Source organism: Diuraphis noxia, unplaced genomic scaffold (assembly GCF_037042655.1).
Source record: "Diuraphis noxia isolate RWA-SAM2 unplaced genomic scaffold, SU_Dnox_SAM2 contig0001, whole genome shotgun sequence".
Classification (NCBI taxonomy): domain Eukaryota; kingdom Metazoa; phylum Arthropoda; class Insecta; order Hemiptera; family Aphididae; genus Diuraphis; species Diuraphis noxia.
Window position 1 is genome coordinate 21,328,664 of NW_028301711.1, and position 15,535 is coordinate 21,344,198.

Below are 15,535 nucleotides of genomic sequence, written 5' to 3' on the forward strand. Positions count from 1 at the left end.
AGCCGTATGTTAAGAAGGCGAAATGATATTGAGTAATCCATGAAATATTTAATTACACCATGAATTATATGATAAAACTACGATTTAAGATTAATTCGCGGAGACCCGATAAAACCTATGTTGTCACTTGTCAAGATCTATAATAGGTCTTGACTTATTATAATTAATTTATTATATTTTAGTGTATGGCGTAGTCATAAATTTCATGGATTAATCAATCGTATTTTTATAACCCTCTTATATATATGGCTGCCGATTTCAATATACTCATCGATTCACCTATATCTAATTGTTTTGTATAAAACAAAATTTTATATTTTTATTAAAATAACCGCAAGATAGTAACTATTATAATGTGATAAAAACTGGGCATCGACGAACCAAAAAATGTAATTTAAGTAGCTTTTTGCTTTGTTACGTAGATAAGCAACAAATTACTTTTTTAAAGGTACCTAACTATTCCGGATTACACATAATTGTTACCTTATATTAACTTTAATTCTTCTTCTTCTTATTATTATTAATCTTATCAGTATAATTAATAATAAATAATAGTATATAAAATTAAAATATACCTATTTTAGATTTTTACAAGATAATTATTTTTATGAATAGTAAATTAATCATAACAATTATTTATATAATTATTACAATATTATGTAACGTAAACAAAACTAAATCGTATACAACCAAAGTGGTGAATACACTATTTCTGGATTTCAATTTGGATCCTAATAACTTACATAAGTATATAAGATTTTATAAATGTTCTTTTAGAAAACTAAATTAACACGTTAATTTCAAATCTTTCAATCTTTTACCTGATGGTAAGTGATGATAACTAAGGTTCGGGACTTGTTGCACTCAAATTATAGGAAATATTATGCACTTAAAATAACCGAAGTATGCTCAAAAATATGCAACTTAATATTCTTTTAATAGCCATTAAAATTTTTTATTTATTCATTTAAATTGGAATAATTTTTTAAATTAGTATTTATATGGATAAACAATTAGTTATTTATCTAGTTGCCTTGTCCTAATTCATTCTATATTTGTTGATTACCTAGGTATTATATTGATCGACGTATGAAAGTAAAAAAAAAATAATGTTAATCTTTAAAATAAATGCACCTATTATATAATGAAAACCATATAAATATGTTATAAATAAAAATTAAATTTTCAAAATTTGCCAAATATGCGTTTTACCTAAAAAAAATGGTAAAATATAAGGTAATAAAGGATCCGTCAGAACAAACGCATGATTTTCAAAATAATGTTACGCTCGTCGTTCAAAGTAATTTCAGTAAAAAATGTTTTACAATATCAAAAAATGCATACTCATATGCAGTTTTTTTATATGTAACAAAATTTAGGTCTTGAAAATAATGTCAAGAATATGGCGCCCTTTAGCCACAAATTAGAGATGCAGGCACACGTTAAACGATCCTATCGCGTCGATCAGCATCTGTCCCAAAACTTTTCTCACCACTTGAGTGATCTCGTCTTTCAATTCATCAAGGGTTCGTGGTTTAAATTGGTAGACTTTTGATTTTATGATGCGTCCCTACCAAAAAAATTTCATGTTGTCAAGTCTGGGGAGCAAGGGGCCACGGATTGTCCCCAAAACGCGAAATGAGCCATATGTATGACATCATTTTAAAAACCTAAATTGTTATACATAAAAATACTGCATATGCGTATGCATTTTTTGATATAGGTAATAAAACATTTTTTACTGAAATTATTTTGAGCGACGAGCGTAGCATTATTTTTAAAAACATGCGTTTGTTCTGGCGGACCCTGCAGTATTTGGAAATGAAATACAAGATTCTTTATACATTTTTCTATACCCTACACAAAAAATAAGTTGATTGAAAAATGAAACTAAACGTTTATGAACAATTAAAAAATGTTAAATTCTTATAGCTAAGATTGAAAATTAAAAAAAAAAAAGGATTCTTATAAATATAGTTCATACTGTAACCAAAGAGTTTAAAAATATATAAACATTATTTTTTTTAGATATTTTCATTTCAAATTTAGATGAAGTTTAAACGAAGAATTGCGGCTTTAGTTATTTTGATGTAATTTTAAAATATTTTTTGTGGGACTTGAAATTGTGTTTTTTATTTTATTATTATATTTTACGCACACAATGACACTTTAAAATATGTTTGCCAAAAATGTATCTATCTTACTGTATTACTAATAGTAAAGTAGAGATCTTTTATAGCAATCATATCATATCATTTACACTAGGTAACACAGACAGTCGACACACTGAGAATCGTTTTTCCTAGGTATATCCAAGCAATTATTTTGTATCATTAAATTCGAATTTAACTCATCAATTACAGTGACCCACATAGCTACACGGACACGGCACCTTAGCAGAATGCACAGCAATATAGTGATAGGTACTCACTTCCACTTGTCCATCTTTTTATTCTATTATACATTTTGTTTATATTAGGTATACAAACTTAACGAGTCAAAAATATTTTTAAGTTAACTTGCCCGGCCTTGAATGGTGTAATATTATATAATAATAATAATTATGTTACGATATACATATATTTATATTATTATTATTTATTAATAACGACAGAATAATTTTAATAACGGAAAACGTCGCACCGAATGTTTATCTCGGATTAACTCCGAGCAAACACGCGACACGACGTATGAGCCTAGTATAATTTATAGGTATAAAAATAAAGGTAGGGTAACGCGTTCTCAATATGTTACCGAGGTATATGGAAAAAAAACCATCGTAAACACAAGTACCTGGCATTAACCAGATAAAAATATATTATTATGTCGTAGATACTCGAGAGGATGGCGATGGCGACGACAAAAACGGTTTCGCATACGCCATACACCGCCGCGCCGCCCGCAGTCTTCAACCCGTTTCGCACGCGCACACATCGCAACAGTATTTTTACCAATAATTATTGTTATAACATCGTCGCATTCACATCAACTACTGCAGGTATGATATTATTTTTAGTATCGCGTAACACCCGACTATTAAATATTATTAATATCGGTATTGCATGTACGATATCATTGACAATTGTAATCGCATTGGCCACCGGGACCGGGACCGACACGTTGCTATAAGAATATCGTTGTACGATTAATTATTGGGGTGCGAAAAATTCATTTTAGCCACAGCATCACGTCGTCATAAATAACAATAATTATGATAACATTACAATAAGGAAAATAATAATATTGTATTATTATCATAATACCTGTGCGATCGTTGTACGTACATGACAATATTATTTTAATACCATGTCATTCGGTCCGTTTTGCCCGTTGCGTCGGCGTCGCGCGTCGTCGGACCTAAACGCCGCGAGTTCAACCGCCCCGGCCCCCGCCCTCACTGGCATCGCGCCGTCGTCGAACGCCATCGTCGTCAGCGGCGGCGGCGGCGATGACTGACGGCGAACCACGGATGAGGTTCACACTCATCTATTTAAACGCACCGGACGCGTTGCTCGCCGTATTTGTCGCATCGCACGCCATGTCGCGCACTGTAAGCCGCGGCGACTCTTCGCGGACGGACGACGTGACCGTCTTATTGGTTGCCGGCAACAACAGACGAAAATCCGTCGTCGTCAACATGCGTCGACACCGTCCCTCGTCCAACAGGTAAATTTTATAAATATTTATACTACCGTAATTCATAATGTTAAATAGGTAATAATATAATTAATAATTATTATAGAAATTATGTTATGACGTGTATATATATATATATTATGTACAATAAATTATAATATAACCGACCTATGGGCGCTATCAAAGGCGCTATAAAAGGCTTTGATGTACCTATTTAATAAATTATTTCGTTCAATAATAATTAGCTGGTTTATAGGCTGCTTAGTTTATAATAATCATCATAATATTATTGTAGCGTATAGCACCAGACCAAGATGGTTGTAGAGTAGGTATAGTTGGTTTAGTTTTGTTAGCTTAAAGTATATATTTATACACATAAGTAAATTATAATTAAAGATTGGATTTAATTCCTTTAAAACTGCACACGTAATTGTACGTTAAAATTGTATAGGTAATCGACAAAAATTATAAAAAAAAAAATTAAAATAATTGTGGTATAAATGTTATATAAAAAAAGTTTAATTTTCTAATACCCACAATTAAATTGCTTAGAATAAAAATACAGATTACCTAATGTTATTTTTTAAAATTAATATTGATCATTAAATACATTCCAAAATTATATCTTCTAAATGGCACTTAGATATATTATGTTTGTACAAAAAAACTACGGTATAGGTACGTCTACACCAGTTATTTTGGTGTATATTGAAAATAATTATTCAATAAATTAGGCATAATATCAAAATTAACATTTTTCTTTTCAGACAAGACTATTATAATAGTTAATTTTTTTTTAATGCTATAGGAAATATTTATATTGTATGAGTGATTTACGAGTAATACCCACCGTTTTATGGAATGATATTAGAATAAGTGTCATCTTAATAACAATAATGGGCTTATGGTACGACTACAATTTATCTGCTCGTATCGAACTCATTACGTATAATAATAGCGTTTTTATGTTATGAAATAAGGAGAGAAAATATTTTTTTAGTTCAAATACATTAAACATATAATTGCAATTTAAAGTTAAACATCTACCTACCTATATTTCATACATATTATAGTAGGTATATACAATATTACAATTTGAATATATATTATATATATATTGTTTTTGATTTATCTTGACTGCAAAACAAAGGTGCAACAGGTGCACTACTTAAATTCAAAAGTATTATTATGGAATATGATTTTATTTTTGGTTTTTTTAATTTTTCGTAATCTATACACCTATAAATAGTAGTTTCGAATTTTTTTTAAATATTTGATAGTGATCCATTTTGGACTTGGCAGTGAACGAAAAATAAACAACAATTTAGTATGTTAATTTAGAATTATAATACCTATACTGATTTATTAGTGTACATAATATTAAATTGCCTTTTTAAATTATAAATTTTAATAGATTAGATTAGAACTGAATACATATAAATGTTACATTTGGTATTATATTATGGTTTAAATGCTCCATAATATATTTGTAAATTTTAATTTAAAAATATTTATACCATTCAGATTTTAAATTATTTAAATTGTGACACAAAATTTCTAAAATTGGGTTGTGATCCACTGGTTTAAAATATCTAATTTTTAAATTAAGACATAGAGAAGAATTTATAGAGTTACATATACCTTTGTATAAAAATATAATTGATATGCATGAGCAATGATGAGCATACGTCATTGAGCGATTGCTTAGCAAACTAATAAAATCCACTTGTAAGACTCGCTGAAACCAAACTATATATAATGTAACATATACTTGAATGATAGGTACAACAAAAAAAAAAAAATGAATTTTTTTAAAGACTTCACAATTTGAATTTTCATATTCATTGACACAATAATACAAACCATTTATTCTGGAGTATTTTCTAAATATTATTTTGTTTGAATGTTATTTATTTATACTATTGGTATAATTGTAGGTATCTATAATACTCCTCGGGCAATTAAGAAACAGTTTTGTAGTATAATATGTACACAAGGTATCTAGAATTGTTTTTTAACATTCCACAATTTTATATTGCCGATTTTCTAAAACCCGACTTTTGGTGTTTGGTTTCATTCGTCGTATCAATTATATTATTGTTAAAATTTTATTATATGTTGTTTTTTTGGTAGGCTATTTTTTAACCGATTTCAATATATTTTATGTATACTTGGCACTTGTCGTTTTAAATAAAAGCAATGTTCAATACAATGCAAATTTTACTCCGAAAAGTATTTGTCAAAATCGAAGTGATTTTACATACGTCTAACACGTTCTGCCATGCAAACGAATACCGAGCTCAAATGAATAAATGTTGTTACTCAGCACATATAATAGGTACATGGCTATTATATGAATTATTGAATTCATTACTTTATTTGAATGCAAACGAATTTATTTTTATGTAACCAAGGAAACTATTAGTTTTTTGATAAATTATTTCATTAATTGAATTTGTGAAACGATTTCCTGTCATGATTTCATTGAAAATCATGAACCAATATCTTTAGTTGTATTTCTAACATCCTTATCGAGACACTATATACTTACAAATCATATTCTTGCTTCGTCTTCATATCAACTAACATAAAACATCCATAATTTTATCTTAAACAAACTTCTAAAAATAAAACTGTCTACTATTATTTCATACAGAGAAATCATTAAAAAATGCAGTGTATCTATGTTTTATTACTGTGGTTATTTAGCACCATATGCTACCACCAATATCTACTTAAAAGTTAAAAACTTGTAAATACATAGTTGGGAAAAACGGCAGGCTGCAGTCTTTTACAAACTGCAGTACCTACATAAGAAGCTCAACTAGTAACGCTAAGAGTGTCAACCATGAATGAATAAAATTTTTAATGATATTTGCGAATTACATGTAGGAAAGAAAACAATCATATTATTATATTATCATTATACTTATACCTACCTAAGTTATATAACTCAAGTATAAAATATTCAATACTATTCTATTCTAATCAATGGTTAAACGTTAAACGAATAATATTTAAATGGCAGTGAGATGCCGTGAAAATAGGCTTGTTATAGTTTACCTTAACAAAAAAATATAAAATGAAAGAATATTAACTTTACTATATTAAATTTCACACCATCTGTATAGCTATGTTAGAGAAGACAAAAGTTTTTTTCTTTTCAAAAATTTAATAGATTATAGAATTTATAGATATACTACTATATATTTCCAGTAGTATATAGGCACCCTTTTATTAAGTTTATAGCTTATGTATTTATATAGTAATTTTTATTCAGGAATACATTCTTTAGTCTTTACTATAGAATAATTTAGATACACGATATTGCATGAAAACACAATACTTTTCTTTCGTTACAAAGGTATGTAGCCAAAATTCGCTTGTTGATAAATTTTTAATTTTGTTGGGATTTTCATAATTTTAGCCCCAAAAAATTAAAATTGTATTATTTTTTATAAAGGTGTTTCAAAACAATTTCTTAATTTAACATGCTATAGTTGTATATTATAGACTTATATAATTATAATGTATATAAATATATACAAAAACAATTTTTTATTGTTAATTTTAGTATTGTATTGAATTGTGCACGTATAATATTCAAGTAGGTATGTGAATGTTTTTAAATCTTATTTACTTTATTTAGTTTCACTAAGGAATCAAGGTAAATTTTATATTAATATTAAATTATCAGATAATCTACTTTATAATTTCTGTGTTAGACGAGTTTTTGCTTTTTGATCTAACAATATGAGTCTGAATTGTCTGCTTTCTTACAGCTTGTTTGATCTAAATAAAATATTAAACTAAATAGTGAGGTTTATAATAAAAATGTTGTCAATTCAGTGTTATATACATACATCGCAGATGAGTTTTTAAAAATGTATACAATCTTCAATTTGTGCGAGTACAATATTGTAAGCGCCATTTTTGTTTTAATGAATACTTTAAATGATTTAAGTATTTTATTATATTAATTACATTTTAAATAATGACCAGTAATACCTTTTCAAAGTGAATTTCAAGTTTGTATAAAAAAAATTATTCCATATTGTTATGTTTGAGTTTTTATAATAAAATTATGAAATAGTTATGTTAACATTATAATGAAAGTAATAATTGCTAGTAGGTACTTAATTGAATATTTAAACCTTATTATATTTACTAGTTTTTACCAATATTTTTAATGAAAAATAATATAGGTGTTTTATAAGTTATTTAAACAGATCTTTTTCATTGAGAAATTCTTAACTCGGCTATAATACTCAGACTTATAAAAAAAAGCAGTATTTTAATGCAATATATTATGTATAATTTAAAATGTATACTTAAATGTTGGTATAGTTTATAAGCTATTATTTTGTTGAAACTTTATCATTCGAAATAGAGATTTCTAAATTATAATTATAATTATAATTATTCGTAACATGTAAATTATATTTAATCAAAGTTCAAACGTGACTTTATATATATAGTCATAACAAATATAAAATTTATCAAAAAAATTATGCAATAATTAAATCTCATAATAATTATTGATATTATACTTAAATATAATCAAATACATATCATAGTATTAAAATTTAGTTTATTTTTGTTTTTAATTTAATTAATACGTTGTTTTTTGTAAAATTATAAAATAAAACATTGAATTTGAAAATGGAAATTATAACGCTATAACTGTCTACCTATAATAAAATCTATAATCTATAATAAAATGAGTAAAATGAGTAAAATGAGTAAAATGAGTAAAATGAAAACAATATATGTAATTACTATTTTCTTTTTTTCTTTTTAATATTTAACTATTTGTTGATTCATTGATTGTTATTGTGTATGCTTATAGTTGACTGATTCAAATTAACCATTATTTCCAACTTTATTAACTTGATAATAAAAATACATATTACAATATATTTTATATTATGTGAACAAATATCATAGGTACCTCCATATATTTAGACAATTTAGTTACCTATATGAGCAATGATGAGGTGATATAGGAATAAAAATAGCAAGCATATGAAGTAAAAAACATTATTATGATTATAGCTAGGTACCATTATTTAATACATATAGGTACGTTATCAATTTTAAATTAAAATTTTAAATCGTATAATATTTGAAATTAATTTCTGACCTTTTTAAACACGATACTGAGAATTTCATATTTTCATCTATATTTAACTTTGTTTTGTGCACATGATGAAGTATACATTTTACATAATCATTTATGTTGACAATATAGTAAAATTGTTGTTTTCCATATAGGTACTTTGCATATTATGATTAAAAGGTTATAATTAAAATATCATATTTAATGAAATTTACTGAAGTGAATTTAATATGTATTTATGTAGAGACTAAAGAAGGTTTCAATTATTTGATTTTTTTAGTGTAATTATGTATAAGAGAACAAAAAGTTTCATAATACATGTACTTAATAATTTAATTACTTGAAAACAACGTAGTATGTTAAGAATTAGTTTTTTTATAATAATTACAATAATGTTATAAACATGATAAAATTCAAGAAAATAAAGAATTCGATTTTTTTTCCTATCAATTTGATTTACTGGGTCATCACGAAAATTGGTACGAATAGATTTCAGGATTTCTAGGTTCGGAAGTAACCGGATAAGTCGTTCTACTTTGTAATTTAGTAGGGTATACTTTAATAAATGTGTTTAATTTTAATTTCTTGAAACGTTGCTTATAATATTATATAGTTAATATTTTGTTACTTATAAGCTTATAAGTCAATATACCACGTACCATAGAATGGTGTGAATAGGTTTGTCGTGTCGTATATTATATTATATTAAATTATGATTGTAATTAGTTTAAATATTTTGAAATTTCATTATTTGTTGACAAAAACAAAAAAATTAATAGTTCTTATAGATTATCTTATTGGTGTATACAATGAATACTTTTGACATATACCACTCCATATACATGTTGAGGGGAAAAAGCTAAGTAATATTTTTCAAAATCTATCGATTTTAAAAAAATTTTTTTTTTAACAATATACAATTTTTCTGAAATACGGGCTTGGAAGGAGACTGTGGCTCCCCCTAAGGAATCTGCTGAATTTTGAATAACATAAAAATAACTAAAATTAGTTGAGGAAAAATCGCTATTTTTTATTTTATCATTCAATTTCATAAACATTAAAAATCTAAACATTTATAAAAAAAATGAATTATCAATGTTTTCATAGTTTTAGAAAACTTAATGAAACATTCACTAAACATTTTTTATTTCATTTTCAAGCTTTAGCTATTAAAATTTAAAATTTAATGGATTTTTCAACTTTTAATCTATAAATTAATTCAATTTGAAAATCGCTTGTGATTTTGACGAATTTTGAGAAACTTTAACATTAAAAGCTTGAATATGTATTTTTCTATTTTAAATTTGCAATGAGTAGGTATAACTTATGGGAAAACTTGATTTACGTTATATCGACTTATATACTTTGCTGTGATCTAGAATAATAATTTAATCAACAATCATAAAATTTGCACTTACAGTGTATACTGAGTCCAGATGACTAAATCATATGTTTTTTTCATATTAGTACTAACTATTTATAGTACGTTATTAATTTGATAATGCGTCTTTGATATACACATTCAAATTTACAAATTAACTTATTTCATCATATTTTATGAAGGTATCTACGCCATATATGCAACGATTTTGATGTCCTGTAATTTAAATGTATTAAACAAATATAATTTATTATTTACGCTATTTGTTGTGATAGGACCCATTATTCAATAATTTGATGAACATTTAAGTTTAAATAAAAAAAAAATTAAGTTAAAAATATACATTTTTTTAAGTGTCCTTATCGTGTTAAAAATACAATTGATTATTTGGAAAACTATACGTAGTATATTGCTAATAGGTGTAATAAGTTATATTTTATTTTTTAATATTTTAACATTCCTACTATTTAAAATATTCACATTTTATTTTATTATTACCAAACTGACTTGAGGACAATCTCTAAACGTACTTATAGCCGGATATAGTTGTATTCTAAAATTAAAACGCTCTTTACTGGTAAATGATCGAGTGACTACTGGTTGTTTATAAATATATAATATTTCATGCAAAAAAATTGTATTTTTATTTTTTTTGAAGTAGGTAAAAAGGTTAATGCATTGGACTTATGATGATACGGTATTTTAAAAGAAGAGTGCCCAATAATTGGTTTATTATAAATTTATAAGTTGTCATTAACTAAATTCTAATGGAATTCCTATATTTTACATATCTTTATCAAATATTAAACGTTTTCAAAACTCATTTACTTGATATTCACTATACTTAAATAAATTTGAATTTGAATGAAAATTGAATTTTTTAACCTTAGATATAAATACAAACAATTTTATGAATTTTGAACTACAAAATAATTTGCAAATATTCACGGTTTTTATGAATATTTGTCAATATTTGAACTTCAAATGCTAATAAAAAAAAATTGTGCATATGTATTCTTATAATTTTTTAATCACTATAAGAATAACTTATGACAAACTTTGTATTAAATTTTCAAGTATTTTGGTTTGGGCCAAAAAAATTTTGTCGACACTTCAAAAAAAAATTCATTTTCACATTTAGTGAAAATGTCAAGTTATTTACTGTACTTACAGTGATTAGTTTTTGAATTACAACCATATAAAAAAATCGATTTGGTCGAAAACTGGTTTTACGTAAAAATTCCCGTTTTTCCATTACTGTATTAGGGTTTTTCCTGACGCTCTTGAAAAGTATTGGACATTTCTTACTTTTGACCTCTATAATGCACCAATGGCATTCACTTTCCTAACAGAAACGGGACTGAGTCTAAAAATCGAAGCATTATTACTATCCAAAACCTTGCTGACAGACAAAAAAATAAAATAAAAAAACACACATCATTGTAAAATCAATACATTCATCCCTCTGTTCAGAATCTATAATATATGTTCAATAAGTATTAAAAATAATTTAATCTTGAAAAAATATATTAAAATATCAAAATTTTTCGGAATGCGATGATACAATGATTATAAATAACATAGAGCACCAGTTGATAATTAAGCAGCTAGGTAAAGTAACGTCTAAATTAAACAATTTTTAAAGGTAAAACAATTTTAAAGCACCTACTATTTTAAAATAATAAAAACTTTTTAATTATCTAACTATTTGATCCCATAAAATATTGTATGAAAAAAAAATCCAAAGAGTAATAATCAACTTAAACTATAGAAGTAAATTAAAAATATAAACAACAAATTTACATGGATAGTTCACAGATAAATATTTTTTTTAGAATAGGTAGTGAAAATATTTTAAAGTGCTTATTACATACCTAATTCAGAATTAATTTTATTCATGTGAGTATTGAGTTGGTTTATGTTCCAAATTATTTGATTTGAGTATTTAAACATTGTAGTTCTTTCATCAAGATTATTATATTGAAAGGTATTTTTAAGAAATTTTTGTGGAAATAATCAACTGTGTTTTATGGGATCTATAATAATAATTGTAGGTAACCTTTATAGAAAAATAGGTAAGTACCCAGCTTAAAAATTGAGTAAACTGGATAAAAAGTAATATGCATAATGTTAAAGTCCAATATTGATATAAAATTAAAATTATACAGAAACTTTTAGCAGCTGAAAGCAATCAACGAATCTTTTATCATTATTTTTTACATAAAATAGTTTGAATATTGAATAAGAGAAGACGTACCTAGTGAAAAAAAAAAGGTTATCGTATAGTATATTAATCATATTATTATACCCGCTTGTAAATTAATAATTTATTATTATCATTATTACTATATTAGTGCTTCATAAAGTTATATTATTTCAAGTATCCCAAAGGTAATTTTTGTTCTAAAAATATAAAGTGTCTTTCTTTACATGCCTGGGCTTTTTACTTCGTATGCATTTTATACTTTGGTTTATAAAATATGAATTTATGATTAAACAAATAAATTTAATTTACATATTTAAGTAAGATAATTATTTAAGTGCGTATTGGCATATTCCCCTCGTGAATAGGTGGAAATAATATATATTATTATAATATTCACTAATTAAATTTTTTTTTTTTATATACGCATATAAAATATGGTAACCCCCCATTAAAGAATTCTGCGTACGCTACTGATCTATATAACTATTAATTTAATATAAATATGTGTATTCTGAATCCTTCTATAGGTATATGTGTCAGCTTTGAATTTTTTAAAAATATTTCTTCCAAATTTGTGTTGAAAATTTAATTTTGTATTTCATTATTTTTCAATAATACAAAAAAAGCATTTAACTAAATATAATATCTAACATAATATTGGTTTATTTTCTTAGTTTATTCGTCTACTTAATATTCCAGCCTTCTTTTTAGACTCTACATTTAAGTTGGCTTAAAGAAAACAATATTGTTTTAATGCACGTGGTCTAAAATATATCAATAAATCTAAAAATATTTCGTTGAAAAAATATCGTTTCCAAAATAAACATATGTTATTAAAATATTTTTAGTAAAGCCTAATAAAATATATTACGTTTTTATGCATGATACATACATTTTAATGTATTATTGTGACATTTTTGGCTGTAATTAAATCCCTTTATTCGAATAAGATTTTTATATAGTAAGTACCTATAACTTTGAGTGAAGAAAAAAATTTAAGTGGAATTGAATATAATAGTTTATATTTAATTCAATTATGTAAATAACGATGCTGTTAATAGTACCTATTATAAATCGTATTTAAATACCATAGTTTAACAATAGATATGAGATATCATATCCTTACATTATAGGAGATTCCTTTAACATCTAATAGCAAAGCATAATGCAAACTTTTAATAAACAATGAAAAGTAATTCTTAGAAATAGATATTATTGTAATTTTGAAATGGTTGATATAAGTAATGTCATAAAGCAAGTTTTAAAATGTTGACAATTTGTATTATTCTTTTAATATAACATACGTTTGAAGTATATTTTTAACGCTACCTACCTATATGAATATGCATAATATTCAGGGAGTTACGACATAGATCTAAAATTCCCATCATAGGTATGTGTTCTTCTTATTTTTTATCATATAACTATACTCCTAACAGTCCTAATTCCTTGGCGGTATTTTTGGATTATCATAAGATACATAATATCTTAAACTTCAATAGAAAAAATTATATATGTAGGCTGTGATGATATTTTATACAACTGCTAATTTATGAATCAAATAAATTGTTTTATATTTAGGGTGACATATTAAATATTACTGTTAGATTCATGAGTTTCTACATACGTATTAAATAGTATATAAATATAGCCTATAGGTACCTACCAATATTATTGTGTAAGGTTTTTAATTTTATTATAAGTTTTAAATTCTCACAAGTTTTTTATAGGTGTGATAAAATAACAAATTAGGTACTCAGATTTTGATAAAATGTAGCCTGACAAAAAAAGTTTACTTTCACCAATTCACTTTATCCAATACTCTTCATTGCATATCGTCAAGATTTAAGTTCACGTTAGTGAACATGTGTGACATCCCATTTTAGGAATTCTCGTTTACCGTTTATTATGAATCGAAGCCAAGACGGCGATAACAGAAAAATGTGTATAAATTTAGTTCGACAGTTTTGTTAGTTGTTGAATATAGTTAAATATTGATACCAAGTGTTTATAGGTAATCAGGGGTGAATAAAATGAGGGAAAAGGCTATGAGAGTTGAGGCCGACGTCCTCCTTAATTAATTTTAAATATTCTATTTCCTTTATCCGTTTATAGAAGTTAATTTACAAAAATGTGTAATACCCGTATTTAATATTATCTTAATGTATTTTTAGGTACTAGGGTTTTAAAATTTCATGAAACTTTCATGCAATATGGCATTTTGATAAAAATAAAAATAAGAAATAAAATTTTATTTTAAATCTATAGTAAAAACAGTAAAAACATCAACTTATTTGAATGTTAAGTTTAAAATGTTATAGAAATAGTGTTTACACTGTACATTATATAAACTAAATAATATAATTATCAAACCTATACATATCTTCCTTACATCGTAATCGGGTATTAAATATTGATAATTATAAACCAGGTATGAAATTAGCTTAACCATCAAGTGATATTTTTCTGAAACTATTTATTGAAATATGAAATATTTATTTTTCAATATTTCAGGAAGGGTGGAAGTTTTAAGTTTGCACGTGAAATATTTCATATTCTTAGATGTCATGACCTTAACAGTACCATCAACACTTTATATTATGTTTATAGTTAATCACCTGTTATAAGCTTTGTGTATTTTATTTATTTTTATTTTGGTAGCCAGATATGGAACTATGTATCTATGCTGTTAGAATGTTAGATAGGTATGTAACTTATGCGGCCTGTGAAGGTCCATGGACCCATATTTATCGATAAACGCTTATTTTAATATTTTATTACCCTAAATTAGTTGTTTGACACGTTCTTGTATCAATTTTCGTAAGATTTTTATCGTAAAATCGTATTTTATAATGTTTTTGACACATCCCGCGATATTAACAAGTAGGTACATTGTACAAGCACTATACCTATCTACGACGCGCGACGCTTCCAATCTCCAAAATAGGAAGCTGGTGTGACTCAGTCCACTCTTTCTGTTAATTATGTACCTAATGTGATAATAATTAATGTAGAACTCAATATTATTGAATTGTTGTAGGTAAAAAACATAGCAATTGAAAATATCTTTATATACACAACATTATTTAATTATATATTTTACATTTTATATACGTATTATGTTAAAAATTTTATGTAGCTATGAATAATATTTTTAAATTTTGACAAAATAAATTAATATGTAATTCATCGC

At 25.5% G+C, this 15,535-nt stretch overlaps 1 protein-coding gene across 3 annotated transcripts in view; it reads left to right on the forward strand.

Moving 5' to 3' along the window:
• The first annotated feature begins 2,896 nt into the window (after window positions 1-2,896).
• The window catches only part of LOC107166703 (lutropin-choriogonadotropic hormone receptor-like), a 74,653-nt gene continuing 62,014 nt past the window's right edge, over window positions 2,897-15,535 (forward strand). The window contains exon 1 of one of the 3 annotated variants that reach the window (XM_089216064.1): window positions 2,897-3,666. In XM_089216064.1, the coding sequence (XP_089072190.1) occupies window positions 3,449-3,666 (218 nt within the window). In that variant the 5' untranslated portion in view covers window positions 2,897-3,448. The remainder of the gene's footprint in view (window positions 3,667-15,535) is intronic. The other 2 variants (XM_089216062.1, XM_089216065.1) reach the window with 2 other exon arrangements.